Source organism: Perca flavescens, chromosome 21, assembly GCF_004354835.1.
Source record: "Perca flavescens isolate YP-PL-M2 chromosome 21, PFLA_1.0, whole genome shotgun sequence".
Lineage (NCBI taxonomy): Eukaryota > Metazoa > Chordata > Actinopteri > Perciformes > Percidae > Perca > Perca flavescens.
In genome coordinates, this window is record NC_041351.1 from 13,017,824 (window position 1) to 13,039,106 (window position 21,283).

Below are 21,283 nucleotides of genomic sequence, written 5' to 3' on the forward strand. Positions count from 1 at the left end.
GTTGTCACGGCGAAATCAAAGTTGTTGTAAGAGCGCGTGTGTGTGTGCGCGAGGGGAGAAAAACTGGCCGGTGGAGGAGAAAGGCTCGAGACAGGGACAACGTACACTGGATATTTTCATTCACAGTATAAATCATTATCGGTCTTTTCTGCATCAGTTAGAGTCTTAAAACAAGAAATAAGAAGGATCCTTTCGACTGAATACCGTATTATACCGATGAAAGATGACTTGACAGTTAAAAACTAGCTCTACCTCTTCGGACTGTAGCGATGTTTAAACCTCTGTGTGCATAGTTTCACACCATTCCTCTGTCGCCGTGGACTTATCAATTTGTTTCGGTGTTGCTGCTGAAGGAACATTTTCTGATCCGAGATGACGGAAATCAGCGAAAAGGAGAATGAACCACAAAACCGGGACCTCCGCCGACCACAGGCCACCATGCCCAGCCAACATGAATCAAAGGTAACAACACACCTGTGTCTAAGGATATCTAATTATCAGCAAATATGGCGGTTTTCCTTTGAAAACAACAAAACATAAAATTGGTTATTGATTGATTATTGGTCTTAGAAGTTGTCGAGGTGCTCTGTTTAAAGAAGGATTTAAATCAAATGTAATTTGAATTTATAATTTGGACTTGTTTAACCCTCTGCTCTGTCTTTAAGTTCAAATTGTATTTATGGAAATTTCGACCAAGTTGTATTCTGACTTACGAGGCTAATTCTGTAGCCTAGTGGTTGCATATGCAGCGTCTTGCATAACAACTCTAAGCCGCTTTAATAGCCGCTTTAATTCTTGTAACTACTACCCTGACTTCAAAGTTAGCAGTGGGCAGAGATTACATGAAGGTGTGTGTGCTATCCGTGCCATGTGTAGTGAATACACAAACATATTAGTGACACCAGTTCATGAAAAGACAATGATGTAATTAAAAACCGGTTGTAACTATTATTCACTCAATCAGTCAATCAATCAATCAATCAATTCAGTTAAAGAGAATGAGCTGCAGGTAGAGGCAAGTTAAGAAACCTGCTTTGAGAGTGTGTTGTTGGGCTTCAGTTTATCTAAAGGAAGGCATCCATAATATTGTGTACCTGCAGTAAATGTTGGAGGTACAGTGTCCAAGCAGAGGAGTTATGACCCTGTACCTTTTGGGGGACTTGCATCCTTTCTCTTGGGAAACCTATGAGACCATCACAACACAGGATGGCAAACATGGTTGAGGCATGGACAGATTAACCTGCTTTGGGGCTTGTGGTCCCCTATTAACTTCACATGTCTCTACTTCTCTGCGATATACCATTGCTTCCTATGCTTTTTCTGCTAGAATTATTACCTTCTCCAAGATGTTCTGCAGGGGTAATTTGAGTAAAGTCATTACTTTAGGAGTATGCAACATATACCCACCTTGAGTTCAATCATTATCTCAGATCGCAAGACGTATATCTGCTGTCTCTTATGTATGGTCAGAGATGGGAAAGAAAGCCTTCATGTTTTCTGCCCCAGCCACTTGGAATTCAAATGGATGAATCTGAAATTGCTGTTTTTATTGTTCCTTTTGTTTTGTTTTTTTGCTACTTTTTATGCTGCTGTCTTAGCCAGTCGCCCGTTGCAAAAGCGGTTTCCAACACCAATGGAACTAAAAATATAGGTTAATATGTTAAATAAAATCATCAAAATAAACTCATCAAAAACTAAAGTATTGCGTATCAACAGCAAGAACAATACACCCATAACCATGGATCAAAATGAACTAGAGGATGTTAACAGCTTCACATACCTTGGTAGCATCATTTCAAGGGAAGGTGGCACGGAAGACGATGTCCAAGCCAGGATCGGAAAAGCAAGGACAACATTCAACATGCTAAACAATATCTGGAAGGCAAAAAACTTGTCACTCAAGACCAAACTGCAAATCTTCAACTCAAACGTAAAGACCACTCTATGGCTCAGAAACCTGGAGAATTACCACCACCATACTCAATAAGCTGCAGACCTTCACCAACCGTTGCCTCAGACGCCTCCTAGGAATATACTGGCCTAACACCATCTCTAACGCCAATCTGTGGGAACTCACCAAACAAGACCCAATAGAAATGCAAAACCGGAGGAGGAAATGGAAGTGGATAGGGCACACACTCAGGAGAAAGAAAGAAATCACTAAACAGGCGCTGACGTGGAACCCACAGGGCAGGAGGAAGAGAGGCAGACCGAGAACCACCTGGAGAAGAACCACAGAACAGGAGATGAAGAAAGAAGGGCTGACGTGGCGACATCTGGAGCGGAGGGCCCAAGACTGGAGAGGATGGAAGAGCTTCGTCGATGGCCTATGTTCCTATGGGAATCTAAAGGCCTAAAGTAAAGTAAAGTTAAATAAAATGTAATAAGCAGAAGGTTTAAAACTAGATTTTGACCTTCTTCAAGAAGGTGCTTCAAGATTACCCACCTTAAGGCATTCATCATGTCATCAGTGGTGCATAATCCCAAACACATTTTCAATAAAATTAGCACAAACCAGTAACATAGTTTTCCTGAAGCTCTCGGGTGAAGAATCTCTTGAAAAAGATGGAATGGTTATTGCTGATCGATCTTTCTTGACAAAAAGTGGAGCTGAACTTCAAACTGAGACAGTAAATTCTCACTTACTGCAGGATGGGCCTCTGGTTTCTATTTGACTACAGACAAATACAATGGATGGTGGGCATTGAGGTGCTGCATGAATTTACGAGCCAATCAGCTAGCAAATGTTTGCCGTGTCTTGCTGGGGGCTTGGTCATAATTCACACAAATGGTCATCCAGACAAAACAAAACTGGGAGGAAGCAATCCTCTGAGCTGCGTCAGCCATGCAGCTCTGTGTTTGCCAAGCCCCTGCTGGCAGCCGCGACCGCTCCACATCCCACAGAAGAAGAATGTAGAGGAAAGAAAGAAAGTGTTTGTTACAACTGTGGGGTCTCTTTTTAGAAGAGTCTGCTCAAGGGTATTAGAGCTTCACTTGTTTTTCCCTCTTCTGCTTCCATGTCTCTCTTTCTTAGTGCCTCTTACCGCCTCTCTCTGCAGTCTTTATCATCTCTTCATCAGCTCTCTCTCTCTCTCTCTCTCTCTCTCTCTCTCTCTCTCTCTCTCTCTCTCTCTCTCTCTCTCTCTCTCTCTCTCTCTCTCTTATCTCTCATTTCTCATTCCCTCTCTGTCTCTCCACTGTCCCTCGGCTCTCAGAGTATTTATTACAGTGATAAGTGGGCCTACCAGCTTTCTAGAATGCTTCTAATAGATGATGTGACAGATAATGAATAGTTATTCCACCTCCTACACCTACGGGCAAGGTGACCGTTTCAAAACTATTTTTCCTCTATAATCACTTGGAGCGCATGCCATTCAAGTGTCTTGCATATAGTGGTACGGTAAAGTAGATGACGAGTTTGTAAAGATAAAGCAATGGTTGAAGGAATAGTTATACATTTTGGGAAACACGCCTATGTGCTTTCTTGCCGAGAGTTAGATGAGAAGATCGATACCGCTCTCTCTCTCTCTCTCTGTTATCTGAATAGGAAGTTGCAGCCGGTTAGCTTAGTTTAGCGTAAAGACTGGAAACAAGGGGAAACGGCTAGCCTGGCTCTCTATCTAAATGTAGCAAAATCTGCCTACTGTTACCTCTGAAGCACAGTATCTAATTTGTTTAACTCGAGAAAATTTGGAGCCGTTAGCCAAACGACCGGGCCAATCAGCGTTGGTTTTGAGGTGGGTTAGGTGGTGATAGACAGATGGTTTATCCAATCAGCTAACCAGTATTATCAGACAGCGGTAGCCCTAATTCTGTTAGCCGCTTGCTAATGCTTTTTTTCTCTTGGATCCTTCTTTTGGAATATGGTCCGGGAACCTGCAATGGTGTCTTTTATTCCTAAATTCTCGTTACACAAACGGCAAATCTCCTTTACCGACATGTTGCTTGCATGCAGAGCTAACGAGCTATGCTTTGCATGCAGCAGCAGGGGCGGGCTTGTGGTTGTATTTTCATACGCTTCGTGGATCTGATTGGTTGATTTGGCCCGTCTATCACCAACATAGGTGATAAACAGATGGTTCATCCAATCAGCTAACCAGTATTCCCAAAAGTTCTCAAACGGAAAATTCCCAGATGGATATGCCGAGCAAATGCGAAGCAATCCATCTGGCGGAGTCAGGTTAGGGGTTATACGCAAGCCCCCAGGAACAGCGGCGTGTCTCAAAGCAACATGGGCTTAACAGCCAACAGTGGAACTGCACCCCTCTGGCCCAGAAAGACTTTTCCCATAGACTTGGCATGGTCGAAAGAAACTTCTATATTTCATCAACTTACCAGCCTGAACACGTAAAGGGGTCCTTGTTTAAAACGTCATGTTTTAAACATTTTTAACATTTACTAGTAGCCAAATCAAAAGTTATTAAACTAAGCATGATGAATGCGCATAGTGAACACGGACAGACCCGTGGGACTGCGCCTGCACACGTCGCCCTGAACTGCGGAGGCTCATATGACGGTTCTCCCAATGTCCTGTAGCTGTAATAATGGATAGAGCTAATCGCTGTAATTCACTAGGTGTGCTATTAATACATCCATGGTATTATCTTATGATACATCCGAGGGATGTATGGATGTATGTATGCTGTTAAGCCTGTAACATGGATGTAACGTCATTAGCGTTTCCCAAACTGCTGGGGCTATCGGCTAGTAGCTAACGTCAGCGGTAGCTAGCATGGTTGTATTAAGAGAACGGTAACACATATATGCTTACATAACGTTACTACAGACATAGCTAGATACTAGCTTGCGCTAGCTACTAAGGTTAGCTAGCTAGTATCTAGCTAGCAGCACGACATAATGATTACATCTCCTTGGTTCTTTAAATACATCCACAGTTTATTTAGATAAGCATGTAAACGATTAGGAACAACGTAAACATAATGTTTAACGTTTAGTCAATATTTAAGACAATGAAACAGCGAGTTCATGAGTTTGCCATGTCGCTATATTTAATGGATGTATTAAGAGAACGAAGAAGCTATATACTTGTAAGAGACACGAGAGAGAAGCTCAAGAACGCACAGTGTTGTTACGACAACACAAACTGTTGCTAGTGTGCATGTCCATCGTGACGTTATGGGTCAGTCAATGCGGAAGATCGATCTCCGTGACTGCGGAAGATCCGGGTATTTTTGAGCTCCATTACTGCTTTATGCGCTTTTGAGCAACTCTCATTGGAATGAACGGGGCTTCGTGCCGAACGCTGTATCCAGTTCTCTTAATACATCCATGTTTATATGCCAGACTATTTCTGGACTGGGAGTAGTTGCCAGGTAACCAGCTGAGCTAAGAGACTCCAGAAAAGTTACTGTACTCTTGGCCAAGAAATAGTCCGACTGACAACTTAATCCCCATTTAATGGAAAATTTTCATATTTACACTTGTGTTTGTAATGACATATAATGTGTTAATTATTGAGCTTTCTTATTTTGTTGGATTTGGTCTGAGCCAGGCTAGCTGTTTCCAGTCTTTATGCTAAAGTAAGCTAACTGGCTGCTGGCTGTAGCTTCATATTTACCATACTAACATAATAGTGGAATCGGTCTTCTCGTTATCCTTTTGCATGAAAGTGAATATTTTTGAACTATTCCTTTAAACTCTATGTTGTTTAATAGTGGAGGAAATGAGAGCTGTGCTCAGAATCAGCCGCTACATAAAGTTTGATATTCACAGACAGTGGGTGTAAATGCTGATAATGCAAGGTGGTGCTGTTCCTCGGTCCACAGAGCCTTCACACAGCCCATCGCGTTCTCAGCCAACACAAAGACGTTTTTATGAGGTAAAATAATGGCAACGGTTTCACTCGGACTTTGCCCTTCACACTCACTTTCTCAGAGCCCTGCTCTTTTTGCTGCTAACTTCCTTATCAGCCCCTTTTTCTCCTCTCTTCATTTAATTTTTCTCTCCATTTAGAGTATGCATTTCCCTTCTTTGTTCTATTATTGACTGTAGCCCATTTAAATGAAAACCAACACCTTGTCTATTTCTACTTGCACTTGGCCTCTCATCTTTCTCTATTTATGTCTCTCATTCCTTCTTTTCCTGTTTTCTTTTCCATATCTCTGAGTATCTGGCTGGTGATGGTTGCTTGAGTGCTTGAGAGCATAAAGGCCCTGACACACCAAGCTGACGGCCAAGAACTAATGGCGACGATCACTGCAACACACCGCACAGACTACAGCCAACGGCCAAGTACCACATACGTTCTGCGCCTGCGTGAGAGGAAATAACTGTCCATACCAGCAGGCGGTGGTAATATGATCGTCATTCAAAAAGGGAAACCGGATAAAAACGTTGCTATGATACCCACAACAAACAGTGTTTGCTTGAATCGGCAGTGGTAGAACAGAACAGAGCCTCTGCTTCACTACCCAAAGGATGACAGCAGACACCGGGAGATGGCTAACCAGACTGTCCATCTCCCGGGCTGTCATCTGTTCTCTCAAAGAAGTCTCCCTACAGTGGGAGAGGAGGGACCCAACGGCCCGCTGCTAGCTAATGTTAGCTTGCTAATTCCACACACCCAACATACCTTCGTCACATGGGCGGCGTCAGCTGATTTTGCCGGGGCTACAGCCCTGAATGTTTTACGAATAGCCCCGGATCTCTCTCTCTCTCTCTCTCTCTCTCTCTCTCTCTCTCTCTCTCTCTCTCTCTCTCTTTATTTAATTTTTTTTTTACAAAAATAAGTAGCCTATAATAGAATTGGGGGAAGCCCCAGAATGGCACATGCAAATTAACGGTGCTCTAAGTGATGTGACGCGTTTTTTAGGCTACAACATTTTTCGTCACATATAGCAAACCTTTCCTCACTATCCGCTAGCTGCCTGTCCCCTGTTCCCCCTTTCTGCAGGTTGGCGCAGTTTGTCTTTGTTACCGTTTGTAGAGCCTGGGCTATCTACAGACCGTGTTTTTTTTACAGTGTGTTCAGGGGACAGGCAGCTAGCGGATAATGAGGAGGTGTTTGCTGTATGTGACAAAAAATGTTGTAGCCTAAAAAACACGTCACATCCCTTAGAGCACCTTTTTAAGCAGAAAAGTATTTTCCAAAGCACTCGCAGTTCTTTTTTTTTTTTTTTTTTTTTTGTAGAACTCATGGTAGAATTGTAATTTTGTCCAGTTTATTTTTCTGAGGCAAATAGAACGGGCAGCTACATGCGGGTTCCGACCATGCTGTATTTTTTGCTATACTCTAGCAACTGTCGCTACGTGAGGAAAGATCTGTGAAAGGTTTCATTTTCGGAGGAATCTTAGCCAAATCAGTCTAATACATTGATGCCATTAACACAAAGTTTAGGAGCTCAATGATAATGATTTAGTTTGAAGTTCCTGTGACGTAATGTTTCCAGTCTACGGTTCAGACTCAAACACACGGAGCTGAAGCAGACCTGTGTGTCGCTTAGTGTCCACTCTCACTGTAAAAAGCTGCACAGCTTCAGGTTTATGGATGCGCTCTGCCGTCGACATTCTACGGCAGATGTGACGCGTTTGTGCTCCATGTATTTCTGCAGTAGTTTCGGTTTTCCACCTTCGATGTAGAGCACTTCCATAAACTTTGTCTCATTCAGAGACCAGAGACCCAAATGGGGCTCTGTGCCTGTCAGCCGGTCTGAGATCTACCTCATCAGCAGAGCAATCATGTAATGCACAGCAGGCTATGGTGCAGGTAGGTTATTTTTTGAAATAAAGTGACTTTATTCTTGTAATAGCCTATTATTATAACTTTATTTTCCTCAAAATATCACGACTCCTCCAAATCTCAGAGAACACAGATGGGGTGAGTTATATTTTGAATGCACAATGTGAGCAGACGTGCAGAAATCTTGCTCAAACATCTGAAATATTACAGTCCAGGGGTTTATAAATAAAATAAATAATGTATCATTAAGGTGAATAATTGGCATATACACATGTAAGGAGGTTACATCCCCAACAAAAGATGCAAAAAGAGGAGGGAGGAGTAAATGATGCCTAGGCTACATGTGTGCTGACTCAGATATAATTAGAAAAGTCGATCCAAAGGAGAGTAAATAGTTGAAAGCAATACAGAATGCCTGAGAGCCTTACTGCAATATGTTCCATTATGTTTTTATATTTGGATTGTAATCTATGTTTCCCTTTTACATAAAGATATTTCCAGAATATTGTTTCAGAAAAAGGTATAAGTAGGTGCATACAAATTCACAAGAATGCTGGAAATTAAGTGTTTAATGCTCAAAATTGGGTAATTTGCGTTGGCAGGCCAGTTATGATTAGGCCAAATGTTGGCCCCATCTAAATTACATCTACAAACTGGCCAGCTGAAATGAACCTACAGTGGGTATTAACAAGCTGGGCAAGCCAATCGCTGTTTTGCACTGTATTCAGTTTATTTAAATGGGTCCGGTCTAAGCCCTGAACCTCCTCATGTCCTAGAAAAATCCCTGCTCATCATACACTGTTTACAGAAAATTAGCCAACAAAATTGTCACTCCTCTGGCGTTAGCAATGTGCGTTTACTACAATGTGACGAGCTTGTGAAAGAAACATTAACTTGTTACATTTTACTAGTTTGAGTGAGAGTGAGAGAGAGAGAGAGACCGCAACTTGGACCGCAGGGCCTTAAGGGTGATTTAAGAATAGAATAGGCAGCCAGAGGTCCTGCCAAGAATGAAAGATAAAAGAGTGAATTACCTTTTCATAAATGAACAAACATGAAAACAATCAAATTCCAATTTGTAATTTCTACAGTTCATGAAACAAATCATTAAACACAAATGCATAGCTATAAATTGGAAAGTTTGACTGTTTAATTAGTTTTGAACGGGTGTTGACAGTGATGGCATTTAATTTCCTCTGTGTCAGAAGGTAACTAAACTTCTTTGAATTAGCTTTTCTGTTGTGTACTAGCATCAGTCTGTGCCATTCAGATGATTGTACTGTGTAGATGACATTTTTGGAAAAAAAGCATATCAATGTTAGCAGGATACATCACTCACTTCTGACAGACCATGATATGTTTGTGTTTCGCCAGAATGATTGACTTGTACCGCTGACCTTTGAAACAAACTATAGTCTGCACAAAAAACAGATGAAGGGTTACAGATAGACAGAGACACAATGAGAGAGATGGAAGAGATGGATATTCAGAAAGCACATAAAGAATAGGACATCAATGCTATTTTATCTATAAATGAATGCAAACAAACTTTCCATACTTTACAGTAGGGCTGCATGACAAAACGTTTTTTTTTAATTTATTTTTTTATCATCATTGCAAGATCAACTTGAGAAATATCGCGAAAGACTGCAACACATTGCGAAAGACTTAACTTTTTTTAATTGTGCCTTTTGTGTTAAGTTCAATGTACATTAAAATTATTTTATTTTTTATTTTAATCCAACAAGCAACTTGTTGGATTTGAGCAGTATACTAAAAGCAGCAGAACTTTTTGCAAGTAATATTGTTATCGTGATATTCAACATTGTTACTGCATCTCATATGTTGTCATCATGTATCCATTGTTGACCCGAGTACTGTTTGGATTGAATTACTGTACTTGATTGATTTCTAAAATGCTGCTGATCCAGCAGATTCCCATGTGCCGTGTCAGGGTTAGAGCAGTCAGTTGGGAATAATATGGACTTTGCTGGAGGTTGCTGCTTTAGAGACAGTGGACTTTGGAGGTCATTTTGTCTTCTAAAAGGCAAAGCTGTTTAATGGAGTGAAAATGTAAGCTTTTATAATGATAGTTCTGATCGTCAGCTCTGAATGGCTGACTCACCTTGAAACAAACTGTAAAAAAAAAAAGTACACATTTGGCTCCAAGACTTATTGAATACTTCAATGCATCAGGTATCATTTATAAAGAGCTTGTGTTGCTTAGCAACCATGATATAACTATATTATCAACATTCAATAGCATACTGCTAGTAAGTTACTGTTCTTGAAATAGGATTTGATTATTAAAGTAAAAAAAAATAAAATAAAAATTAGACCTCACTTTCTCTCTACTCAAGATTATCAACGGAATAATTAATCCCCAAATTTCTCCTTTTTAAATTTGTCCCTCATTTACCTTTTTTTAAATAATTTTTTTCTGAACATACCTAAAAGTCAATAAATAAGGTTTTGCTTTGAATACGGATATAATGATCTTGTCCTGCACCCTGGCCATCCCATTGTTTCTCTCCACTCTTTTATTTGATTTAGCCTAGTCTTCCTGTATGGTATTAGTTATAGGGCTGATAGGGTGACTCAAATTAAATCTAACATATTTCAGGAAACAATACTACTAAGTATTTATTCCAGAAGATACACACAATACACAATATAGGCTACACACAATTCATTAACACTCCAATGAGTGTTGTTTTTTACACCATTGTGTGCATATCAAAGAGGTGTTGTGGCAGTCACCTAATGCCAACTGCAAAAGCTCCTTATGCAGTTAAGCCTTTTAAACGGCAGGATTTGGAAATGCAAGCTTCTCTTGCTGCACACTCAGGCAGCCAGCTTGTGAGCTGGCGAAGTCTTTGCTAACAAGAAGTGCGTAGCCTGACAAGCCAGACCCACATCAAGATGTTTGGTCTGGGAACTCAACATTGATGGAGCACAATCCGAGGGGTGAGATAAACGGTTGTCTTTCAAATTCCCTCTGCACGTAATAGCATAGCGCTACAACCAGGCAGAGCAACGGAGAAGGTAGCAAAGCTAGTTGATTGATTAAACTTTGGCCGTATCCGGTCGGCAAAACTCCGAACACATTTTTTAAGAATGACTTCAGTGCCGTTCTTTGTTCTTTTCTCAAAGAAAAGCTACTGACTCTATACACGATGTGATTGGTCTGACCAGAGTTTGGTTTTTCCAGCTTGCAAGTCAACGGAGAGTGCCTAGACCCCCCTGGCTGCAAAATAATTTTGCTGCCGCTAGGGTGTGTCTAGATTTCTAGGCTAAGAGGCGCCTGGATCACTGACAAAACAGCCCTTCAAACAACAGGCAGATATTTGGGAGCCACACAGAGCTGTGACTGTGACAATAAGAGAAGGATAGGAGAATAATATACCTTGATTCACACCTTTTCTTTCAACTAAGATATTTACATAAAGTATAAGGGAGCCATATGTTCAATCAGGTAAACCTCCGGTCTGGTTTAAAACTGTTAACATTAATGTCATTACATCTAAATGTGATTTTCAATATTTGTTTTTCAAACAAAATAACAAAAAATACTAAAAGCTTCACCTTTCGTAAGTGCTTTTTGGATGATGTGAATTCTTTAATACATCGAGATGGATCAACAAATTTCGGTGCGGTCTAATTAAACTGTCAGTTTTGCACTGTCCTAGGATGTTTTCAATTTATTCCAAAAAAACATTCAACATTTGATAGTTTCTAATGAGGTCTCCTTTAATGTATAGCACGGTGCAAGAAAAATGCTGAACTTAATCAGGTTCTTGTGTGTTCAGTAATAGTTTTTAATATCATGAGCAGCTAGAGATTTGTCCTGAGAAAAAACACTGCAGGGGGAATGTTATGTGCAAGAGTTAGCAGACTTTGGGGAGTAAGTTGCTCAACTGTCGTCCAACTGCAGATAACTGTTAAACAAGCACTTTTGCACACAGAAACCGGTGTAAAGTGGTGCATTACAGCCCCATACTGCCATCTACAACAGTTCAGTAAGGTAGCAATAGGAATAAAAACCATTAAGAAACACGTCCGAATAACATGTATACATATTATATTAACATTGAATTAGAGTAATTCATTTTGGATCATACAATGCATTTGATCAATTCATGGTTCATCAGTTAATAGGTGGTTACAGTTTGCAACAGTGTAGTATACTAATAAGTTCCTGAATCTCGTTGTCTCTCTCGTTTGACATTTTTTCGTTGTCGTCTGTCTGTGTAAATCACACTTCTACACTCTTGGATGTTCTTCCGGTTTCGCTCCATCCGCATGATAAAAAAACATCCTCAACACGCCCACTCGCTTGCTGTGAATTCTCCACACAATTACCTGCTCTATTCACACATGGGCTCAATCTGTTGTTATACAGATTTACTAGCAACCTGGCAGGCAGGGTAAAGTCTGTTTTAATGTCGGGTCCAACTGATTCTGACATTTGCGTTTTCACAATACAGCTCCTCCAGGTAATGTCTAGATAAGTTCAGGGTTGTAGTGCATGTCAAAGGGACTCATGTTTAAAGATTGATCCAAAGATGGTGGAAATTGTGTTCAGGTTTAGAAAGTGTAATCCTCTTTCCTGAAGATTGCAGTCAATTGGCTAAGAGTGTATGTGTTTGAAGACATAACCACGATAAACTCAAAGATGTGGCAATGTACTAGTGCCAACAATTAACTGGCAGATTTTCTCTTCGTGTTTTTCCTGTCGACTCACTGCATTACCTCTGTGTTGGAAAAAAGAAAGCAAAACAATGTAGAAAAGCATTGGAGCTGGAACTGTATTGTAGTGGCAGCAGGATGACTTTTCGCCTTCACAGGCATCTTGTGTGAACACCACACACACGCGCGCACACACACTTCTTAATCATTAATTTATCCAGGCATTTCTCACAACAGCCTATTAATAGAAACCTTCACCAAACATATCTGTGCTCTGTGCTCATTTTCAAACGGCCGAAGCATAAGGCTGACAGGCATTTTCCACTGGGTGCGTCTCTGCTGCGTTCTGGCTGTGTTCCGGTTTTGTTCCGTCCTCCGCCACGCGCCATTCCACACCGGGAGCGTCTCAGGAGCTCAAGTCTTGCTGCCCGACACGCAGATTTTATTGTCTCTACAAGTACTTTACAGAACAATTACGCGTTTATTAAACTCATATCTACCTTCCACTTCAAGCACTCCTGTAATTAAACTCCATGCCTTCTCTTTTCTGGTGTTGTCCTGATAAAATGGTTCCAAGATGAATCTCTCGTTGTCTGTGATGTTGTAGAGGAGACGTATATGATACTGGGGGTGGTAAACTGACTGGATGATCTCGCTGTTTCACTTCTGCCTGGCTGTCCAGACGGCCCGCGTGAAAATAGACCTGACGCGTATCTTTAGCGGAGCGGAGAGCCACTTCATGCACACTTCTGCGACGCACCGTTGCGCGGCTGGTGGAATATTAACATTGACTTGAATGGCCGCGATTGCTTGCGGGGCATGCGGCGCCTACGGAACGCCAAGTGGAAAATGCCTGTGAGATGTCTGCTCTGTCTCCCCGGTTAGTCTGTCAGAGGGGTAATAGAGAGAGGCCCTGGTGCATTGGGCTTTCAAAGAAGACTGGGGTTAATGGTTTGGTATTGTCAGTCTATCTTCTCACACTATACTCTTTTTCTTAATTTCTTTGGTTTTACCTATTTTTCCTCATTTTCTTCGACTGCGCTTATACTTTTTCTTTTATTCATCTTCTTCCTCAAATGCCAGTCTGCTCTAGTACACCACGCTACTTGCACTATGATGAGCTAATTGCCGTCAGTAGTTCAGAGTGTGATGGGTCTCTAATTCTGTGATCCATAAATACACTTTTCAAAACCTTACAGAGAGACACAAAAGTGCCGTGCAGAAATATAGAGATTTGCATTCATTAGAGCTTTTTTTTGATTTCTGTTCTGGAGAAGATGGTAGGGGATATAAGGCAACACTCCAGAAGCTATACTAACACACATAACCCAAAGCCACACATGTAGTAAGAGGAACCATAAAGGATTGATGCAGTGTGATGCCCTGCAGCTCCCAAATTTAATAAGCTCGGTCAGCTACAATAATGATTTTGTTGTATTAGTATATGGACTGTGCACTGATAGTAAATTAGACATGGATAACTGGATTTGTTTAGTGCTTCTCTTAAAAAACTTGCCTAAATGTGTTTAAGACCACAGGTTAATCATATCCCTCTAACAGGTATTATACTGTAGGCCAGGGGTCTTTAACGTTTTTTTAAGCCAAGGACCCCTTTAAAGTGCTCATATTATACTCATTTTCAGGTTCCTAATTGTATTTAGAGGTTGTAACGGAATAGGTTTTTGTGGTTTAATTTTCAGAAAACTCCATATATTTGTTGCACTGCACATTGTTGCAGCTCTTCTTTTCACCCAGTGTGTTGAGCTCTCTGTTTTAACTACAGAGTGAGGCATCTCACTTCTGTACCATCTTTGTTGGGAGTCACACATGCACAGTGAGTACTGCTAGCTAGTCGGTTGCAGAGTATGAGGGCGTGCCACGCTAGTAGCTAGGGAGCATTATAACTTGTGTTACAAAGTGACGCACATTCGTCACGGAAGTAAAGGCTGGACTACAATAGAGCTGTTTGGAGCAGTTTGTGAACAGTGTTTTCTGTTGGAGATGGTAAGTCCCTTTGGGGTGGACTTTGGGCTTTTTCACTGTGTAAACCTATAACACAATAAAGAAAAGGGGAAAAGCCAAAAAGCATAATATGAGCACTTTAACGGAAAGAGAGACGTAGTAGGGACCCCCTACTACATAATTGTATAAAATTAAGTTGCATACTAAACTGGGTCTAAAATAACGTGTTGGCCGCCTAAAGCCTTTCAATTTAAAATAATTGTTTGCATGATTTCATAAATCATGTTGTGATGTTAACCATACATGTGGCACAGTGAACCCTAAGGATTAATTGTATCTGTGGATGCCTACCTTAGTGACTACCTATAGGCCACTAAGCCTATTATCAATGGAAAGAAAATCCCAACTAGGCAGATTTATATTTGCAAATATGTTTGATTCATGTTAGGACATTTACATTTTTGAATAAACTTTAAAGAAATAACCATTATTTGGTGCCCCCCCTGCAGTAACTGTGAGGACCCCCTAGAGGGCTGTAGGCTCTTTACCACACTGAAAATTGCACAAACTGGCTTAACCAGTCAGTGACCAGTCAATGAGCTCACCAAAAACACCTGTGGTATTGATACTGTATTGTTATGACGCAATACATGCAAACTACAGTGCACAGTAACCACAAAATCACACTGGACATGGAAGCGGCGTGAAGCGGAGCTATTTTCATTTCAGTGCCCACGTTATCCAATCTGTCAGTTCTTACCAGCTGCGATAAAGAGTGAAGCGGGCGCATCTCCTCTATTTCTTCCGTGAGTGAATGTGTCAAGCCAGCTAGGTAATCACATATAGGAAGGCCACAGCGCAGCCGGATACAAAATAACCCTTTATAGGATAAAGAATAAATGGAATTATTCAGGTAAAAATCGGCCGGAATTCTCCGTTTTAAGCTAAATCTTATTCTTCAATATTCCTTTAAACTTCAGAAGAGTCCTCTTTGTTTCTTTACTCTTTGTAAAAGCTCTGGGAGGTATGTAAAGCTATTCATCATCAGTCATGTGTTGGCTAGTTTGTGCCTAAATAAATTGCTCCTTCCTTGCTGGAACTGGAGCAAAGACTGGCCTTCACCAGAGAGAAGATTAACAAAGTCAGACAAGTTAAAAATCTAATAGAAAGGAACATCCATTACTGAATGGGCCACCAGTCGAGCCAAGAAAAGGCCATTAAGGAAAGGATGGGCTCAGCTCCCTGGAGAAAACCTTTATGAGAGGAACTTGCTAATGGGTCAACAGAGAGGACTATTTCATCACTCAAACTAATTGACATCTGTGAATCAGTAGCTTAAGGAAGAAAAAGAGGAAACTGCTCAATGCTATTGATCGGATTTTCTGCGAAGGAGTGAGATGGGTGATGTGATGGATTTCAAAGGTACAATGGGTGTGACAAGGATGCTACCTTCTCTAACATTTTCCCTCTTTTGTAGAAGAGTAATAGTGTCAGACATTTCACTACTATAAGCTAGGGGTGGCACGTTTCACAAAACCCACGGTTTGGTTCGTATCACGGTTTTAGGTTCACGGTTTTCGGTTCTTGTTATTTTTTCTTTTAATCTTTAACACTCCAGAAATATACTTCAGCATATGATATTTAGCTTAATTATCCACAATGTAGGATACAGTATTTAAAAAATAGTTATATCATGTGATCATGCACAAACTGAATTTGACTTGACTTTAAGCACATTATTGGGACCATCTCTGAGGAAAGCTAGGTGAGATTTTGATACAGCAAGAGGGAAAACATTGATGATTTCAATGAAGTTTTTCATTTATTTGCCTAAAAATAGGAGAATGTGTATTGCCATCTACAGGAACTTATGTGCCTTTTTAGCACACGAAGATTGAAATATTACAGAATATCAATTGAAATGACTTGCATTTATCAAACTGCCAACTTCAGTGTAGCTCTTACAAAAATGTTATCCTTTAAAAGAAAAACTCTTAAAGCTCCGTCTTTTGAATAAGTCAGAATAAAAACAAAAGTTGCGATTATTTATTTCTTTTTTGGTATAGTTCTTTAAAAATAAAAAGGAAACTTGTTTTGGGGAGAATAAAATTACTCTAGAATGAGTTTTCTTAGTAACCTTACCAGAAAGGCTCAGGATGCTGCAAATGTTGGTATAATATGAAAATGGCTGGTGGAGTTAAGACAAAAAATCTGTCTGTCTGTCGCGGGGGGAACTGAGCAGCCCCGCCCGCTGCAGAGAGCCGACAGGATTGAAGCAGCAGCTTTAGAGTGAAAAAACATACACATTGACGTACATTGACGTTAAAATATATACAGGTTGGCAGGACGGTCTAAAATGTTTTGCACGGTCTTTCGCTGTATGTTTTGTTGGTAACTTGTCCACACCTCTTCTTTTGTGCGAAAGGGGAACACACTGTCTGAGGTCACATACGGGCATCTGACGGGCACAAAGCTACATTGCGCATGCGTCGAACCGTGCAACACACACACTCTGAACTGAGACAAGCGAACCGAACGGTTCAGATTTTTTTTTCATGAACCGTGCCACCCCTACTATAAGCATAGTTTTGCATTGCCAGACAAATCTCCACAGCGATATGCAGTAAGGTCTGGCTACTCCACACATACATTATGGGAAGGAACTTGTTTTGGTGGAACATTTGCACCCTGCAAAAGAAAACGGCACATACAATATTAAATTAACTGTTCACATAATACAGTAAAGGGAGCCATTTAAATTAGCTGGATACATGGTTAAACGTCATTTACTCTTACCAGCGTATTGCCGTGAGTAACGTTACTTTGTCCATAGTCTCACTTTGCCAGACCCTGCTCCAAAGCGCGCTGGAGAAAGAAATAGCATTTGGGGATGTAAGGAAAACGTGCTCTGGTTTATTGGCATTTCTTTAAGCCAATCACAATAGTCTTGGGCGGTGCTAAGCACCGGAGAAAAGCAGCGGTGCAGCTGCAAAATAGGCTCGGAAGGAACTTGTTTTGGTGGAACGTATGTTAAAAAGTTGTTTTAGTCATGCAACGCAAAACTCAAAAGATTGGACAGATAGTCTGGCTAGCTGTCTGGATTTACCCTGCAGAGATCTGAGAAAAGGTTAACCATAGTCCTCCTAAATCAACCGGAGTTTAAAATGCCAACACAAAGGAAGCCCAAGGCAACAGATATCTGGCCTAAATGAGTGAAATCCGGCGGTGGAACGTCAAGGATAAAGACTACTTTGTCCATAGCAATCCCCCCCTCCCAATCGGTCCCAAATGTCCCAGTTAGTAAATGCCGTAAACGTATTCCTTGTAAATCTTTACAATCATTCCCTGGAAGAACCAAGCATGCCTGCATTGTTGCACTATCCAAACTTTCTTCAAAACTTGCCATTTTCAGCGTGTAGCTGGCTAGTTTGTTGTTGTTTCACAAAGCAAACAGAGTTTGAACGGCAAGACATGATAGAGAAAGGTGAGGGACATCCAGCGCGTGGAAATGTTCTTCCGTTGATCCCATTTACTACAAGCAAAACATGTTAGTGCCACTAAATAAACCCAACCCATAATCAAATAAAACTCTGTTTAGCTTTGAAGTTTGAGGTATGACTCTGGTTATCAACCCAGTCGCTATGACAGATACCTAATGAGCTACAGTATGTGTAAATTGAGGAGGTGCTCTCCATTCGACCAATTACATCCTTGTCCTCATTCTCCTTGATGTTTGAGTCCACAATGGTTATAATTTCCATATATTGGATCCCATTGCTTCTAAGACCCCCGTAATTGTTTGTCATTCTTATATCCTCGTTATTGTAGCCAACTGGATGGCAAACATGCTGGAAATGGATGCCAGCAGAGTCAAAGATAAACACAGTGTTTGCTGTGCATCACTGACTGCATCAAATGCGAAGGTGCAGGTCGCTCAATAAAACTAATCAAACGTGAATTTTAAGGGGGTATTGACTAATGTGGATTCGCAAGGGATGGCAAATTCGTGATCTCAGGAAAGAGGGGGAAAAAAAGACTGAAGATGGAAGATCAGAAGCCAGCCTGGCAGGGCAAGGACAGTCAAAGGGTAGCGCTTACAGACTGTTAACAGACTGATTCTCAAACACTGCACAAACGCTCAAACTGGACACTTTTTTTTTTTTTTTGTCATTTGAAAGGCCACTTCTATTGTTCCTACTTTTAAAATGTTACCCATTACTGTATATAATGTCACAATTCAAAGAAAGGGTTGTGTCCTTAAGATGTAGTCAATCATCACTTTAATACGTATACCCGTATTTTTCTATAACATTAAATGGTTCTAACAAGAAACAAAGTGTTAGAGAACTGTGTATGTGTGGTTTAATCGGATTTAAATGACAGTGGCCTGGAAAGATAAGCAAACTCATCTTTTGATTCAGATGTTGCATATTTATGATTGTTTCATCAAAGTACGTGACATAATCTTTCTCCACCTGAGCCAAGCTCACTTCAAAGCAGTGAGAGGACAGACAAAAACACACACACTGTATATCTTGCATGCGAAATATCAAAAACTGTTCTAACTTTGGTAGAAGTGTTTATGTAGAATCCAATCTTTCACAGTGAGTAGCTGATTGCTAAAATAGGATTTTAGGGCCTTTAACCCTTTTTATGTGCCTAGTGAGGTTTGCTCTAACTTCCCTAGGTGGGTGCTGTTTTTAGTTATTATATCCACATTCCTCTGGAACAGAAACCCATTTCTCTTGGAATTGGTTGTAATTTTACATATTCTTCAAGGTCACCTTTTTTGTTTTCTTGTTGTTTTTCTTTGTCTTTCAGTTACAGCGGTTGAAGCGCACCCTGTCCTTCAAGTCAGTCATGCGCAGCAAGAGTGTGGACAACTTTTTCCAGCGCGGTAACGGCGAATCCCGCACTCCCTCAGCCCTCATCACCACACCTTCACCCCCGCTATCTCCTCCCCCCATCCCCGAGTCCCCCCTGGCCTATGATCGCTCTCCGTCTCATTCCCCTTCTACAAGTCCCAACCCCTCATTGTCATCACGCTCACCTTCTATTAGTCCATCACAGTCATTTAGACAAACTACTAAAACCCAGCCAAAGTCTCTGGCCCAGCCGGTGGAGCCGGTCATGACCCACTGTTTCCAGGAGCATGTCTTCCGTAGGCCTACCAGCTGCCAGCGATGCAAACACATGATCCAAGGTAGGTCAGTTGTGCCGTTTACTACATTTTTTTTTTCCGAGAGGTGAACGTCTCCCAAAGTGCAGATAAAAGCTTGTCAGTGGATACTGCTGAATGCTATAAGCTTTAGGCAAACATATTTATTTTTAACCAGAGTTTAGTCAATCTGCAGCGATATCCATTAGAAATAGGCTTTAAAGCAATCTGCAGACAATTTGGGGTTTATTTGCTGAAGTTTTTCCACTGGAAATTCTGCCACTTTACCGAAAATAATGAAACAAATTGTGTTTGTGATTCTCAAAGGATTAACAATCGTTACTTAGGATAATAATGGCCCTATTTGTTTTTGCAGAAAATTGTCCCAATGAAACTTATTGACAGCATGCTTTGTTGTCCAATCTTGTTTACATGGCTCCACTGGGAGTTGTATCTCTTTGTCTTACAATTGGTATGCTTTCATTTAAACCAAGTTAGTTGCCAGGTCAGCTGTCTTACCAGAATACTCAGCTACTGTTAAAGTTGGGATGGCCAATAACTTCTCCAAACAGTGATAAAACAGAAATCACATTTATTATATGCAAGTAATCCTTGGCTGGTCACAGCTTAGAAATATTTTCAAGAACCAACGATGCTTTAGATGAGACCTTATTGAAAATGGAAATTATTCAACATATACATTTACATTTTTTTTTTCGATTGCTAACATGCATTGCTCAAAATTGTCCCATTGTCAAAACCTTTCACAAAGTCAGTGAAACAGAAGTCTATGTGGACCAAATTGTGAATCATTGTTCATTGCTTTCACACAAAATGCATTCAATGACCACATTCACCAAAATTCATGAACTCTTTTCTCCTTCAAACTCCACTCATGTAACTGTTGCACATTGTTAAAATGCTAACACGCTGTTTTTAAAACGGTTAAAAACACATTCAAAACAGAGTAATGGCAAATGTTGTTTATTTCATTAGTAAGCATATTGAAATATAGATATCTTAGCAAAATATTTACAATAAAATTACATATACTCATTTGAAACAGCTGATTTGAGCTGAAAGAGAAGACATAAGATGTGAAGTTGATGATAATTTGTGGCCTGTACCGTATAAATTATTATCCTTTTAGTCTACTAGCCACCATTTGTTGAAATAGGGCTTATCATGGTCTACCCTGGCTGTAGATAGGTGGGCCAATGCATTTTTTGTCTCAGTGCAAGTAATTAGGTTGTTTTTTTTTGTCTTTTGTTGGCTCACTTTTGCTCACAACAAGCAACGGCAACATAGGATTCCATTCACTATGCTAAGCTAACTAGCGCCGGCGCTGCCGGTGTTGCACCGGACTAAAACAATGCATGCACAAAAAATGCGTTGGCCCACCTATCTACAGCTAGGGGAGACCGTGATAAGCCCTATTTCAACAAACTGTGGCGTATCACTTTTAAACTTTTTTATTTTTCACAAGTGAATTACTATATACACAGACATAGAAAACATAAAGGATATTGAAGCAAACGTCTGTCTAGTTGCATAACCTTTATTACAGTCAGTGGGAAAAAAAAGTGTTATTCTTATTCTATATTGAAACACTGATTTATGTGAATAATTCAAACTTCAAAGTAGGGCTGCTTGATTATGGAAAAAATCATAATTACAATTATTTTAGTCAAAATTGAAATTGTGATTATTTAACACAATTACTCATTGACTTTTGGAAAGATGTTGCATTTATTGAACTTAAAAAAAATGTTTAA

The 21,283-nt window shown here is 40.5% G+C and overlaps 1 protein-coding gene across 1 annotated transcript in view; it reads left to right on the plus strand.

Annotated features, from left to right (window-relative positions):
- Positions 1–21,283, plus strand: part of LOC114548137 (SH3 and cysteine-rich domain-containing protein 2) — a 35,058-nt gene continuing 13,775 nt past the window's right edge. The window contains exons 1-2 of the mRNA XM_028567889.1: positions 1–462; positions 19,172–19,553. Coding sequence (XP_028423690.1) covers positions 373–462; positions 19,172–19,553 — 472 coding nt within the window. The 5' untranslated portion in view covers positions 1–372. The remainder of the gene's footprint in view (positions 463–19,171; positions 19,554–21,283) is intronic.